This window comes from Pezoporus flaviventris, unplaced genomic scaffold (genome assembly GCF_033815535.1).
Source record: "Pezoporus flaviventris isolate CSIRO_AGI_PZ_B2104156 unplaced genomic scaffold, CSIRO_AGI_Pfla_v1 ptg000002l, whole genome shotgun sequence".
Classification (NCBI taxonomy): Eukaryota; Metazoa; Chordata; class Aves; order Psittaciformes; family Psittacidae; genus Pezoporus; species Pezoporus flaviventris.
In genome coordinates this window covers 8415963-8429533 of record NW_026892550.1, presented here as the reverse complement: position 1 = coordinate 8429533, position 13571 = coordinate 8415963, and the positions used below count along the sequence as shown (strand labels likewise).

Here is a 13571-nt window from a genome sequence, read left to right as displayed (position 1 = left end):
TGAATGCTTCAGGGGTGTAACCTGCATTGTTTAATGCTTCTAAAATTTTGCTAAGTAATTGGAGACTCTATATAGAAAAAAATGTCTGAATTTCCATTCTCTTCTGTTTTTCATCGTTTCTCTCCCTCCCCCTTTTTTGTCCTTTTGTTCTTTTTCATTATTGCAGCTGTTTGTTGCTTTGCCTTGCCTGCCTCCTTCTCCTGATCAGAGTTCTGCATAGTCCATTTTTTAATTCCTTGCTTTTTGTTTTGCTTTATGTTCTGTTTCTGTGGTTTTATTTGGCTATTCACCCTACTGTATCCAAAGTGATAACAAGCAGAATCACAATCTCTTCCCCATGCTGTCTCTCCTCTGAACTCTACTGTATTACCTGAGTCAATGTAGTTCCCTTGTGCTTTGTCTCTCTGCAGTCCATCCTTCCTGTTTCTTTACCACCTTTGATTCTTCTAATCTATAACTCTTAATTTTTGCTCTTATTTTCACTAAATCTTTCTGGAACTCTTCCCTTTTGCCTTTCCAGGACTTCTCTCAGCTGCTTGTCCCAGACAGCACATAGTTCTAGTTGGTGATGTGGGTGAGTCTTGTACACCCAGGAAGAATACATAACTAGCATTCCTATTTCATCCATGTATATATTGAGTTTGCTGTCAGTCTGTAGTGGAAAATGCATATTTAAATGACAGACTGCTATAGACATTATCTCCCAAATGCCTCTTCCTGCCTTACATTAGGTTATGGGGTAAGATGTGGTATTTGCATGTGTTTCCTGGAGCACAGCAAGGGCTGGGAGGTAGAGAACTGCAGCAATGTTGGGCAGAGACTTTTTGGCAAACCATTGGGCTACATTTGTATACGGGAAATAGGAGGCCCAAGCTAGTACATAGTCTATTAGATAAATTGTTACAACCTGAAGCCGAAGAATAGGTGCGGTAAAGAGTTTCCATTGCTAATAGAGGAGGACCAGGGATCATTCCTCTTGGGAGCTATGCTTGTCAGGTTCGTGGGACAGGTCTCTCTGTGTACAACTTTCCTGGAGGCAAATGGATTGCTTTCAAGTTCCATAAAATACAAGTTTAAGCAAAGTCACTGGATATGTTTGGCAGAATCCTCTTCTTTGAATAGCTTGAAGAAGTTAATGACAATAATTGAAAAGCTCAGTGGTATCTTTGAAGGGTAAAGCCTGTGTTGGAGAGGGAGTGTATAAGAGAGATGTAGGAGAGAGGGAAGCACAAGACTGAACAGAGCAAGGGAAAGCTGTGAGAGAATCAGTGTTACCATTGTGTATGATCTGCCACGAGTTGTTGATTTTGTTTTGCTTAAGCCTTGGAGCTGACTTTAATTCATAATGGCAACTATTTTCGTTTTGTTGGTTGCATACAGAGACTTTAAACCATGAATCTAAACAGATGCAGCAGCAGGAACATGTGAAATTTTCAGCATTTCTATCTATAATTTAAAATAATTTAATCTGACTCACAGCAACATCTCACTTGAGGTGCATGGAAAAGAGGTTGCTTCCCAGGAGCCAGGATGCACGTATGTGCACTCCAGAGGTAGCTCCAATGTAGGTTTACTTCTAACATGATTATAGAGCATTTGCTAATTGTTTTTCCCTTAGCACAGCACTGATCTCGGAGACAAGGGAGCAGAATTATTTTATAGGGTCTGAGTCTTGGATTTATACTGCTTAAACATAATTTGCTAGAATCCCTCTGTGAGCTGTAATTTTGCGATGTTTAGAGAGAATGAATGGAGTTGGTACAGCATTCCTGAGGGTAAACACCAGCCACTGGGGTTCACTGAACATGTGACTAGAAGATTTAATTTTAGGAACAGACTTCCTCCATTTCACATACACACGAGGCATTTGAGTGCAGCTCTCTGTTTATTTGTCACTGACGAGCTGTGATTTATTTTCTCATGGGTGTAAGTCATGGGCTGCTCTTGCTGCAGTGCAGAAGGCTCTGGAGGAAAAACGTAATCAAATGGAGAAGTATACTTGAATTCTCTGCTCTTGGTCCCAGTTTCTTCTGAGCTGCTTTTCTCTGATTGTGGCTCTGCCAGTTGGGTTGATGTTAAAAGAGGATTAATTCATTTTTATCCTCTTCTGTGTGGCTGAGGGAAAGGTACAAGAAAAAAATTGCAAAGAAATAACAGATTGGAAGATGTGGGGAACTTGGTCAGCTGGCAAGGCACTGTGGGAAGCTTCCACTTTGGTTCTTTACTTACCAGTTATATATATAAGTATGTACAGCTACTGTGACTTACCTTTTCATTAACTATAGATATGCTTCTTTGCAAAAGGGAGATGGTTCTAAAGAGTATCACCACACTACATTGCAAGTGTGGTTTTAGGAGGCATAAACTAATGTCCAACTTCACATACATGAAATTATCATAGCATCTGTATTTATATCATTGCTCTGCATTTAGGAAGCTGTACTAGGAATATCAGTTTACCCTGGATTTACCCTACCCTGGAGGAAGATTTTGAAAGATAATGAGAGTTGGAGTGGGAGAATTTACCATTTTAAGAGCAAAGGATTAATGCTGGTATATTTACAGTGCATCTGTGCCTGTTTCAGCACAGATGAGTCCAAAAGCTCTCATTTCAGACTCAGACAGATAAATCATATAGATTTTTCTGGCATTACCCATGTGAACAAAAGGAGAAAAAAATGGTACTTAAACAAAGCCCAAATCATATTTTTTGGCTACTTAGAGCTACAGCTCTTGGTAAAGATACGAAAGCCAATAAAGTAAGAACTAGACTTGACATAATTCTTTTGAAGATTCACAATGTATTTCTTGCTTCCCTGTTCTTCATGTAGAGCTTTATTTATTTGGTATTGCAGAGCTAAATTCTACCCTAAATTATGACCATGCAGTTCCACAGACCGTCTTGGTTCAGCTTTGTGTTATGGAAGAAAGGTGCTCACCCACAGTGAATTTGAGATGCAGCTGCAGGCTAAAATCAGTCTTCATCTTGCTGCATCTGTACTCACACAGGTGACCAGCTGATTTTCACCTTTAACTCTTATTCCCGTGGTTAGCATGAGAGTACTTTGGATAGGTGTCAGCTAAATACAACCAATATAGTTTTTTAGATGCTCTTAACTGCTTTTCCAGAATATCATCAGTAAAAGTTTAATGCTGTGTTTCTAACCATATTTCTGACAAAGGGGCCCTTCCAGTCCTTGTAAAGGCTCTTAGTAGTCATCAGTATGCTATAGTCCATTCCTTCAACACACATGACTACATAGTCCTCTCCTTCTGCCTTTGCACATTCTAGTATTTGTGAAAACAGAACATGCCTTTTCCTAATTTTGTTTCAGGAGACCTTGACTTTGAGCAGGCTTCTTTGTATATGGTATCAGGGCTCAAGGGAAGAATGAAATGAATCCACAACTGGTCATTGTCATAAATGGGGAAAAATGCTATTTGTATATTTTTGTAAATATGTAACATTTAATGGCAGTTTTGTAGTGATGTGATGTTTTTGAGAAAAAAAAAAATCAAAACAAATAAAACCCAAGAAATATATGTTTGAATATGCTTAATGTAACACTTAACTGTGATTCAATTGCACAATTAATAGCTAAATCAGAAGTCTTGTGCAATATGTAGTGCACACACATAACCAAGTATCTGTTAGTGATCCACAACCAAGTCTTTGGCAACTTTTAACACTGGTGATGAACTGTGCAGTACAGATTATCACGGTCTCTTTCAGCTTCTCAACATGTAGCAGGCAAACTACTGTATACATACCTGTGTACTCCACTGCATCCAAAGGTATGCAATTGTCCTGAGAACCTGCACTACAGGTTTTTCTTTAATAAAATTTGGTTTTAAACTGTTGGTTGCTTTGTTTTTCTTGTGAAGCATTTCACGGCATTTGTGGAGGTAAAATGGTTGAACCAGTCCCCAGTTTGTGTGTATTTTGATTTGTTAGTAATAAGTGGAATACTGCTCAATTTCAGCAGCTCTGTACTCAACGGCTGGAGCAAAGCTTCATCCTCCTCCACTTCAGCCCCTCCGCTTCATCCTCCCGTAGTGCAGCAGAAGTTGCTGCAGTATAATTGGTGGAGGGTGACCCTCTGTGGTGAGACTGAAGTCATGCAACTAGAGTTGAAAAATAGCTGTTCTGGAGCCCCGCTGAATCAAAGGCTGAATATTTCTCTCCAGCTAAAGAATGAAGGGCTTCAGCAGGTTTCAGCCTTGATCTCCCTGTAATAGAGAGCCATAATCAGAACAAAGCTGTGCATGTTCTTCTTCCTTTTCCATATTGTTATTCCAGTGTCTTCCATTATTACTGGCTTTGCATAACACTTGCTCCTTATTTATTCTTTTTTTCTTTATTAACTGCATTGTCTTTCCTCTCTTTCTGAAGAGTTGCTTGTGCTGTATAGAAGCTTCAGTCTCCCTGCAAAATTGAGTGGTCCGCAAATCAAAACTTTTCCTTAAGCTAGGCTTTATGCAAGGATCAGGCCCTGGCCCTCAAAATGCTCTCATACTGATCCTGGCACTTCTTAGCAAAGGTCACTGAATTACTAAAGTCAGAATATGCTGTGCCTCCCTGCAATTTGGCTGTTCTTCCCTGCTTCAAAGTTTTCAGGTGAGCTGCTACAGGCTTAGCTCAGATTTAGGGTTAAACACAGTTTATGGTTTGCTGATAGGTAGAGGCTGCCCTGCAGTTTGATCTAATAACTTGGTACTCCCAAGGAAAGCCTGACAGAAGAGAACTTGGTGGTTCTTTTCACAGCCTAATAGCCATAACAGGGAGATGAAGAGATGTTGTGGTTGTGGATGCACCATGTGAAGTCTTATTAAACCTCATATTGTGACAAAGCAGCAACATAAATTTGGATTGGAACTAAATGATCTTAAGGTCCTTTCCAATCCTAACTGTTCTATCATTCTATGAATAAAGTGTTATCTATCAACATAAACTATTATCTGCCAATTATTATTTGCCAAATTAGCCATAGAAACTTTACAGACTACAATGAAGTTTTAATGGGACAATGAATAGAATATTTATTCATAGATTGTGGGTATATTTTGAGGATCAGAAGATGGGCAATTAAAAGGAAAAATATCAAAAATATAAGTTTAAAATTAATTTTCTCAGTCTGCCCTAGTTCTCATGGTCCCTGCTGAAAGACTTAGGAGCCAGAGGAACCCCACAGTATGTGCTAATGATCCTACTACCTGTGCTAAACGTGAGGCTGGGATCAGAAATGGAGATTGAGGCTTTCCCTCCTTGTGTAATTTAGCTAGAAAACATTCTGATGGTTGTCAGCTTAGGTTCTCTAATCCTACATTGTGGCTAACTCGAACTTTCAACTGCAGTTTATCACTAGGGAAAGCAGCCTGTTGGATCTTGAGTGACTATGTTCCATTTTCCAAATTTAGTGCTCTGATATAAATAAAAGCAAATTAAAAGAAACCCTGAATTCTCTTACTTTCAATGATGTTTCCATAGCTCTTTCACAGGAAAGCTCACAAGTTGGAGGGGCAGGAGTGAGAACAGACGTGGATGAGCTGTTCCCATTAATGAGATACCAAATAAAACTTGCCAATGCTTAACCTGAAGGGTTACTTTATTTCAGAAACCAATTTCCATGGGAAAAAAATAAAATAAGATAATCACTTCACTTGTTTCCTTTCCTGTCCTCATCAAAGCCATATAAATTGCTACCTTATTTTGAAGCCTAACTGGTTTCAACATCATCATAAATTATGCCTCTATAATAAAACTTCTGAGTCATAAACACCAGCCAGTATTTTTTCCTGTTTTCCATTAAGGCACAGATTTCTTTTCCATTTTTTCTTTTTGTGATTTATGCCTTGAATGATGCTTTGCTTTCATGTGAATCCAGCTGCTATGGTGAAAATGTTACTGTATTCTGACCCTCATGGTTTCAAATCTGAAGCAAAATGCGACAAATGCTGTTCAGTGTATTTTTGATGTGATAAAGGGATCTGCTCTCGTCATTATAGCATCACAGCAAAAAAAATCAGAAGCAGCTGTTCATGCTAAAAAAACAGGTTAAAAAAGTAATAACACCAAGGAATAATTCAGTGACAGCAATTATCAGCCTACTTAAAAATTAATAATGAAAACAGGAATTAAGCTTTCCACTTAAGGTCATTGCAGGGCCATGTAGCCGTAATTCTACTGAGCTATAATTTCACAAAATCTAATAGGAAAATTATTTCCTTGTCATCAGGAGGGATTATTGAAGATGCATATCTTTGATGTAATTTAATTATTTCAGTTATCTAATGCATTGTAAAGGAATGATGCTGCATTGCCTTGATCTTAGGACAGATACTTGCTTTAAAAATCACATTGAAAAGAACATGATACATTATTTTGTAGGAGAGAATGCTTTTATAACTGCTTGTGGGAAATGTTGAATAGTCATCTATGAAAGAAACCAGCCTCATTCATTTAGCAATAGCAATAATGGCAGGGGAACAGGAGAAGCACATGAGGACACTTACCCAGTGTGTGCTTCCAGCCTCCATCCACCCCAGAGTAGATCCTTCTGCTTCAGGGGTAGGAGCTTGGTGCTTGATAGCCTTCAGTAATTATTTTCTGCTGTGAATTTTGTTCATTGCTTATGGACCTGTGGAAGCTTTTAACTTCTGTGGATTTCTGTGGCAGCAAGTTCCATAGCTGAATTGGCCACTGCGTGAAAGTGCCTCTGTAGTTGTTTCAAATCTGCCTCATTAACTTTGATATCCTCAGAGTTTGTACTGTTAGTGATAGGGGCTATTTCTTTCTCCATTCTACTGCTGATTTTCATAATGTTTTATAACATATTCCCTTCCTTCCTCAAGACTTTATTTTTTTTTTACACTGACGAGACTTTATCTTTGTTTTTCCCTTGAATTTCATTGTAATATGAATAACATTTCTTCTTATATGGGAGCACTGCTAAGTTTTTGGATTTCTTTCTTGCGCTTGTACCTTCACCCATATGAGTTCATCTATCTATGACACTCAGTGCCCAGACTTGTATAATGTTCTATAGGTGCTAAAGCAGATGATGGTGTTATCAGAGATACCTCCATCTCTGATGGAGGGTTTTCTTTTTCCTGTGGGTGGTTTGGGATTTTTTACCACTTGTTTGTGTAAGTTGTGCAAGTCAGACAGGGTCTAGAGCTATTTACTGTATTTTAGACCACAGAATATTTGCCAGGATTTTTTTGTTGTGTTTCAGTTTTTGTGTTTTGTAGGGTTTTTTCACCCTAATTATTTTTATTATACAAACCTAACCATCAATATGCCATGATCATCTTGGGTGTAATGCTGTTTTGGCACTCAACATTGTCTAGGTTGGGGTTTTGGGAAGGTTTTTGTTGGTTTGGCTTTTTCTTTTCTTACTACAGGCAACTCTTTCTAAATTTCTTTAGATTGAATTTCTTCTGATGTTTTAATTACTGTTGAAGTTGTGACAGATATTTCTGCAAATCATTTTAGTTGGCTTCTAGTGTTACTGTCCTGACTATATTAGCAACAAGAATTTTTTCTGTTTTTTCCAATTATTTCTGAATCTTGTGATATGCACAAGGCTCAGGCTCCAGCCCTGTGGGACCCCAAGGCTGGCTGGATAGGCCAAAGCCACTGGAAACAGAGAATTGTTGCCCTGTTTTTTTGTTTGTTTACCAACCCATTATTTTTCCTATTGGGCCTTTTGCTTTTCTCCAGTAGCTTCTTAAGCTTCTTTAGTGACAGACCACATCAAAAGCATGTTGAAGAAATCCAAGCAGAATATGTTCTTTTCCTGGATGCTCACTAACCACCCCACAGACCTCACAGCACTTTGTGAGCAATGACACCACAGTATAAAACATATGTTGACTCTACCCCAGTACAGTGATTTCTCAGTCTCTTCACTAATTCTTTAATTTATTATACCATCTATCAATTTGCCCGTTACAGCTGTAAAAGTCCTTGTTCCCTGTCTTTTTTCCCCTCTTCATTAAAAAAATAGCGTCACATTTGCCACTGTTCATTCTCCAGCCAAGAGCCCTTCTTTGTACAGCCCTGTGCTTAAGTACAGGGGTCTGATGGTGTTCAACCTATGCATAGACTCAGAAAGAATATATAAAAGGAACTTTTTAGCATTAAAAGGAACTTAGCATTACAGCACTGCAGCGCTCTACAGTGTGAATGCCCACAGCCAGGAAAAAAACACAACAGAGTAAATCAGGTGTTGGTGGAATCTTTCATATCAAATTCCTTTGGGATGCAACCTGGTAGACCAAATATTAAATGTAGCTTACACAAAAACTCTTAAGATCCTCTTTAAGGCTTTTTTAGACCATGAGCCTAAGTAACTTAAGGTATTAGTCTTCTAATTTTTGCATATATATTATTTACTATAGTAATAAATGGTATTATATAGTAGAACTATTCTAAATATATATTTTTATACAACATGTCCTATATATATCTTTCCTACAGACACAGAGAAATACTAATAATTTGCTTTGCTTTTGAAGGCTTTTTAATTGACAAAAGGCAGTGAAGGGTCATAAAGCGGACAAAAGCTGTGTCTACTTGAGAGACAATTCCTATTATACTACCATGACAAGTTTTACAAATGCTGACCACCTTTTTCTCCTGAGGTCAAGGAGGCTGTGAGTAAAGGAAACCAATTAGATTACTTTAGAATACTGCTTCTTTGAGTCTGGTAAAACTAAATGTGTTTTCTACTTAAGCATGACATTTTGTAATAATTTTAGTGTAATGGGAGCAAGAGCTAAATCTAAGAAAAGCAGCAAGGAGTAATTTTGACTTAACATTTTTCAATTTCATCTGTCAGTCATCTATAAGGAATTGCTATATTCACTGTCAAGTAGCCTAGTAATTAGCTCAGTTTGATTTTGATCCACTTTAATTTCTTAGGGGTAACTGTGAATATTTTACGTTTTACAGTATTAATGTCGTTGACATCTAAGCAGACTGATAACAGTAACACAAGCTCAGCAGTAACTTCTGCTAAGAGCTCTAAATACATTGAATTTCCATTTGCCATTGCTGGGCAAGCCCTTAGACTCCTTCAAGTAGCAGAAGGTCACTGCACAGTTAAATGGGGACAGAATTGATACCAAAAGCATACTAATTATGACCTGTCCAAGTATTTTTCAACTGACTGGCACGGGAGAATGGTACTCGGTTGAGGATGACTATTGTGGGTGTCCTGCTTAGGTGCCACCTACTTATTACTCTGACAAATACCAAGAAATAACAATGCAAGTACTTCTTTTTTTGACAGGTATCTTTATTAATAATGGTCTTGGATCTGTCGCGCCTGTCAATCAGGTGCCAGTCTTTTTTCACGCTCTGCGAGACCTTCTGAAGGATAAACTAGAAAGACATAAAGTTAGTTGAAGCTACTAAGACACACATGAAGGTGGGTCTGTTTTGGAGGTTTTTTTTCTTTTTTTGTTTTTAAACAGAAGTTTCTATGAATGTGAGCCAAAAAAACTTAAATACATTGAGAAATACAGTAGAAAGACTATATTTACAGTCAATTATAATGGGCACTGCCAACATATCCGATAACAAAAATAAAACAAAAACTTTTTTTCATGTTTCTTTCATGCTTTTTTTTTTTCCACAGAGATTTTTTTTTCTTTTTTAAATATGATTTTGTTTTTTAAAAAATACAATAAGGAAATAATTACATTCTTAATATGAGAACATTATCTTACAACATACAGCCTGGGCCAATTAATTCAAAAGTGTCTTTTTAAACAAAACTCGATCCTAAAGTAAGTATTCTTCATTTGAAAAATCAAATTGCCACAATCATCTCAATAAAAACAAAACGTATTTGACCCTCCCCCCCCCACAATGTTATGATTTGTTTTCTTTTTAAAAAAGCATCACCCATAATAAAAACACAAACAATGTAAAAAAAGCACCTGGTACAGCTAACAGGAGTTTGTTGAGGAAGCACAAGTGTAACATTTCCTTAAAAGACATAGAAATGGTTTAAAATACAAGAGTTTTCCTTTAAAACAAAAGTCATGCTGCTCTATTGATGACTTTGCCTGGTGATCGTGAAACCTAAAACTGGTGAAAATACAAACTCTGTTGCTTTCTATAAAAAATTGTGCAGCAACAGTGCTCTTCAAGAAAACAGAGTACATTTCACAGCACCAAATGTGGTCTATAGAGAGGGTATTATTTCCCGAAGTTTTTTGTTTTCCTCCTTTGAAATCTTTGGCTGTTACACAGACATGTCACTAATGCAAATTGCGATGGTACCAGTGCACTTACACATTAGAGACATACAATTACAGTATGTGCCAGGCTGGGGGCCATGGTGGCTTTATGGAGCTTTTGCTCCAGGAAGGGCAGAAGATGCTTAATTTTGCCTGCTGCAGTGGGTGGTATGGGTGCCAAGGGTACTATAGGTGCTGAGGGCAATTGGCATCTATTGTAGAGCAGAAGGCTCTGGCACCAGGGCTGGATTTGTGAGCATGGCCCACCACGCCATAATTTTTGTTTGCACACTTCTATCTCAGGCATGGATTAAACCTATTCTTGCCAAGGATTTTTTTCTTTCAATGGGATATAAGGGGTGGAAGATAGAGTAACAATATTGGGTAAAGAAGACAAGTGATTTGGCTTTTGACTACTCTGCATTACTTGATGCCGGACCACTTCTTAATGGCAACTGTTACATCATTGCAAACATTGACTAGAAGCCTAATTTGCATCATAAATATGTACAGATATAAATTAAATATTTATTGAAATATACAAATAAATAACTTAATTTGAAATAAAAAGCCTAAATGAACTTACTTTTGCTTCAAATTTGTTTCTGCTAATATTTATGGGAACTTGATACTCTTTAGTCCATAGTCATACAGCACAGCATGTGCCTTCTACTTATAGAGTTAGTAAGTAAGCAGATGATCTAAAATAATATATAAAAAGATCCTGTTTTCAGTGAAAACCACACTGACACTTTGCTTCCCTAGTGTATCTGCATTCCTGTGGCACTTTGTACAAAGCATAGTCCCAAGATGCAAAAAGTCTTTTCTCATATTGGAATCCATTTCTACTCTGCTAATGTCAATGGATCCCTGGCACTAATTGCATCTGGGACCAGCACACAGCCCTGTGTTCTAGCAGCTATCAGGTCTTTCTGATAGCTCTTTGCTTTCAAATGCCACCAGCTCCTGTGGGAAGTCCTCTGGCATCCAGCTCAGCTGGGAATCTCAGTGTACCCTTCAGGAGTTACACACAACTATTCTTCAAGGTAAGAGACAAACTGTAGGCTGGGCCCTAGATCCTTGATAACTACTGTCTTGCCAACTTCTTTTGTTTTAATTGAAAGTCTTAACTAATGATCAAGACTCCAGCCCAAACAGCTGTGATTATCTCAAAATATGAGTAGTATTTTAATTTTTAAAATTAAAGTAATTTTCTAGTCCTCAAAGTCAAGAAGGGAAAAATCTTGAGAATGTGATTAAAGGCTCTCCAAAGGCTTAAAAAAACACCCACAGAGGAAATATTAAAGGAACCCAACTAATTATATGTGTTTTTCCCTCTCTCTCTCCTGATTTTTATAGCCAATCTTGAGATTTTGAAGGACTTTAGTTGGCAGGTTACTGCATTTAAGTTCTCAGGAGTTACATGGATGGAGACAAAGAAGAACAGATTTTTATCATTTTACAGACTAAGCCACAAGACACTGTTTCCTAGTAAACAGAAGTGAACACCCATCTGAGAAAAATCCCCAATTATTTGTGAAATCATGTATAAAAGAGTCTGGAAATCACCATCTTTTCAGTCCATTTTCCTCAAAAATAATAGCTGAGGTCTGAAAAAGTGATGGAAACTAAGTACAGCAGTGTTCTATAACTCAAGTTTAACAATACTATATTATAAAAAAACAAAACAAGACTGACTGCATAAGCTATTCTGAATTGCTGTTATCTGTTGAGGATTAATTTCAATTACGCTTTCTCTTTTTCAAAAAGTATAGAAAAGAAGCAGTATCTAAAAATACCTGTTTGCCTTTTGAAAAAATCAGGAACAAATCATAGTTCAACAACATGACCTTTGAAAACGACTGGTACTTCAGAATACTAATAAAGAGAATGTACTAAAATGCATGGGTTTTTTTCAAAGATTGGCAGCTTTTTATCTCCCTATGACAAAAGCATCTGTCTAAAAAGTACGAAATGATTCCCAGCTGAGTCATGTCATCCCATGGTCTTGCACCAGCGTAGAGGACAGCGGCACTGAAGAGCTCCTGTCTTCCTGACCAAGCAAGCCATGCCATTTCTGTGAACACATTCTTCAGTTTTCTTCTGCCACGCAAACAGCTAACTGCAAAGACACTGTCAATGAGCACACTTTGCTCAGCCACCTCTGTGGCAGACCTCAAAAGTCAGTTTTAACCTATGAGAGTTATGATTTTGTATTAATCTTAACGCACTCGTCTTCAGTGGTGTTCAGTTAACATCGCCAGTCAGTGCTGTTTTAGCAAAGAGAACTTTCAAGTGTGAATTTATGCTCCTTTTAAATTACCGTGGTTGGTTTGGTTCTTTTGGTTTTCATTCTTTTCTTTACCAGTGACATTGGAAATAGAGTTACAGCTAATAAAAAGGGCACACATAGTTACACAGCAATACAGTAGAGGGAATACAGGCAAATTAGCGCCAAGCTACCATCAACTTAACAGAATTATAAAACCTCTTATGTTGTATCGCTTGATACTGCCTTTCAGATGAGTCTTTCGCAGCCTATGTCTTGGTCCATAATAGGTAAGGCCTTTACGGGAAGTGAGTGGTTTTGCTCTGTTTATGTTCCATTTTTCATCTCCCATTCCTGGAAAGAGGGGGAAGAAAAAGATACGGAAAATGTTAGAGAAATCAGGATATTTTACTGATGTCATCAGATCTGCTAAGCCAAAGCCTGATGAGGTCAGTAACAGTTTTTCCATTAATTTTGCTGGACCCAGCCTTCTGCTAACAAGTATGTCCCGATACTGTCTGTGCGCAGCTTCCACCCCTCTGCAGCTATATTCAGCAACTTTTTTTCTAGTGCAGTGCAAATAAGCCGTGTTTGTTTTGTGGAAAGGGTGCTTATGGAGCAAATTCACACACCACAGTTGGTGTGAAGTACTCAGCTGGAGCTGGATAAGGGACAGGCTGATTTTGCATCTAGGACTTTTTAACTACTTGCATGAGACAGCAGGAAGCACTTGATTTAGTGGTTAATGCTCCGTCCCTGGCAGTGTTGAAGGCCAGGTTGGACAGAGCCTTGGGCAACATGGTCTAGTGTGAGGTGTCCCTGCCCATGGAAGGGGAACTGGAACTGGATGATCTTAAGGTCCTTTCCAACCTATACCATTCTGTCGTTCTATGGTATCTGTCACAGCTGACAAGAAGTGATTGCTTTACTACTTTTCAATTTTTTATTATTAAACTCATGGCAGACATACATTTCTGTGCCTAAAAAGGACAACTTACTGAGGCAGAGAGACTTACAGGCAGGGTAAAGAAAAAACAAGTTGGTTTACATT

General features: G+C 38.0%; 1 protein-coding gene across 3 annotated transcripts in view; it reads right to left on the bottom strand.

The window, feature by feature from the left end:
* Positions 1–9281: 9281 nt before the first annotated feature.
* The window catches only part of AFAP1 (actin filament associated protein 1), a 120440-nt gene continuing 116150 nt past the window's right edge, over positions 9282–13571 (bottom strand). For all 3 annotated transcript variants that reach the window (XM_061468411.1, XM_061468429.1, XM_061468420.1), the window contains one exon: positions 9282–12874. In XM_061468411.1, coding sequence (XP_061324395.1) covers positions 12848–12874 — 27 coding nt within the window. In that variant the 3' untranslated portion in view covers positions 9282–12847. The remainder of the gene's footprint in view (positions 12875–13571) is intronic.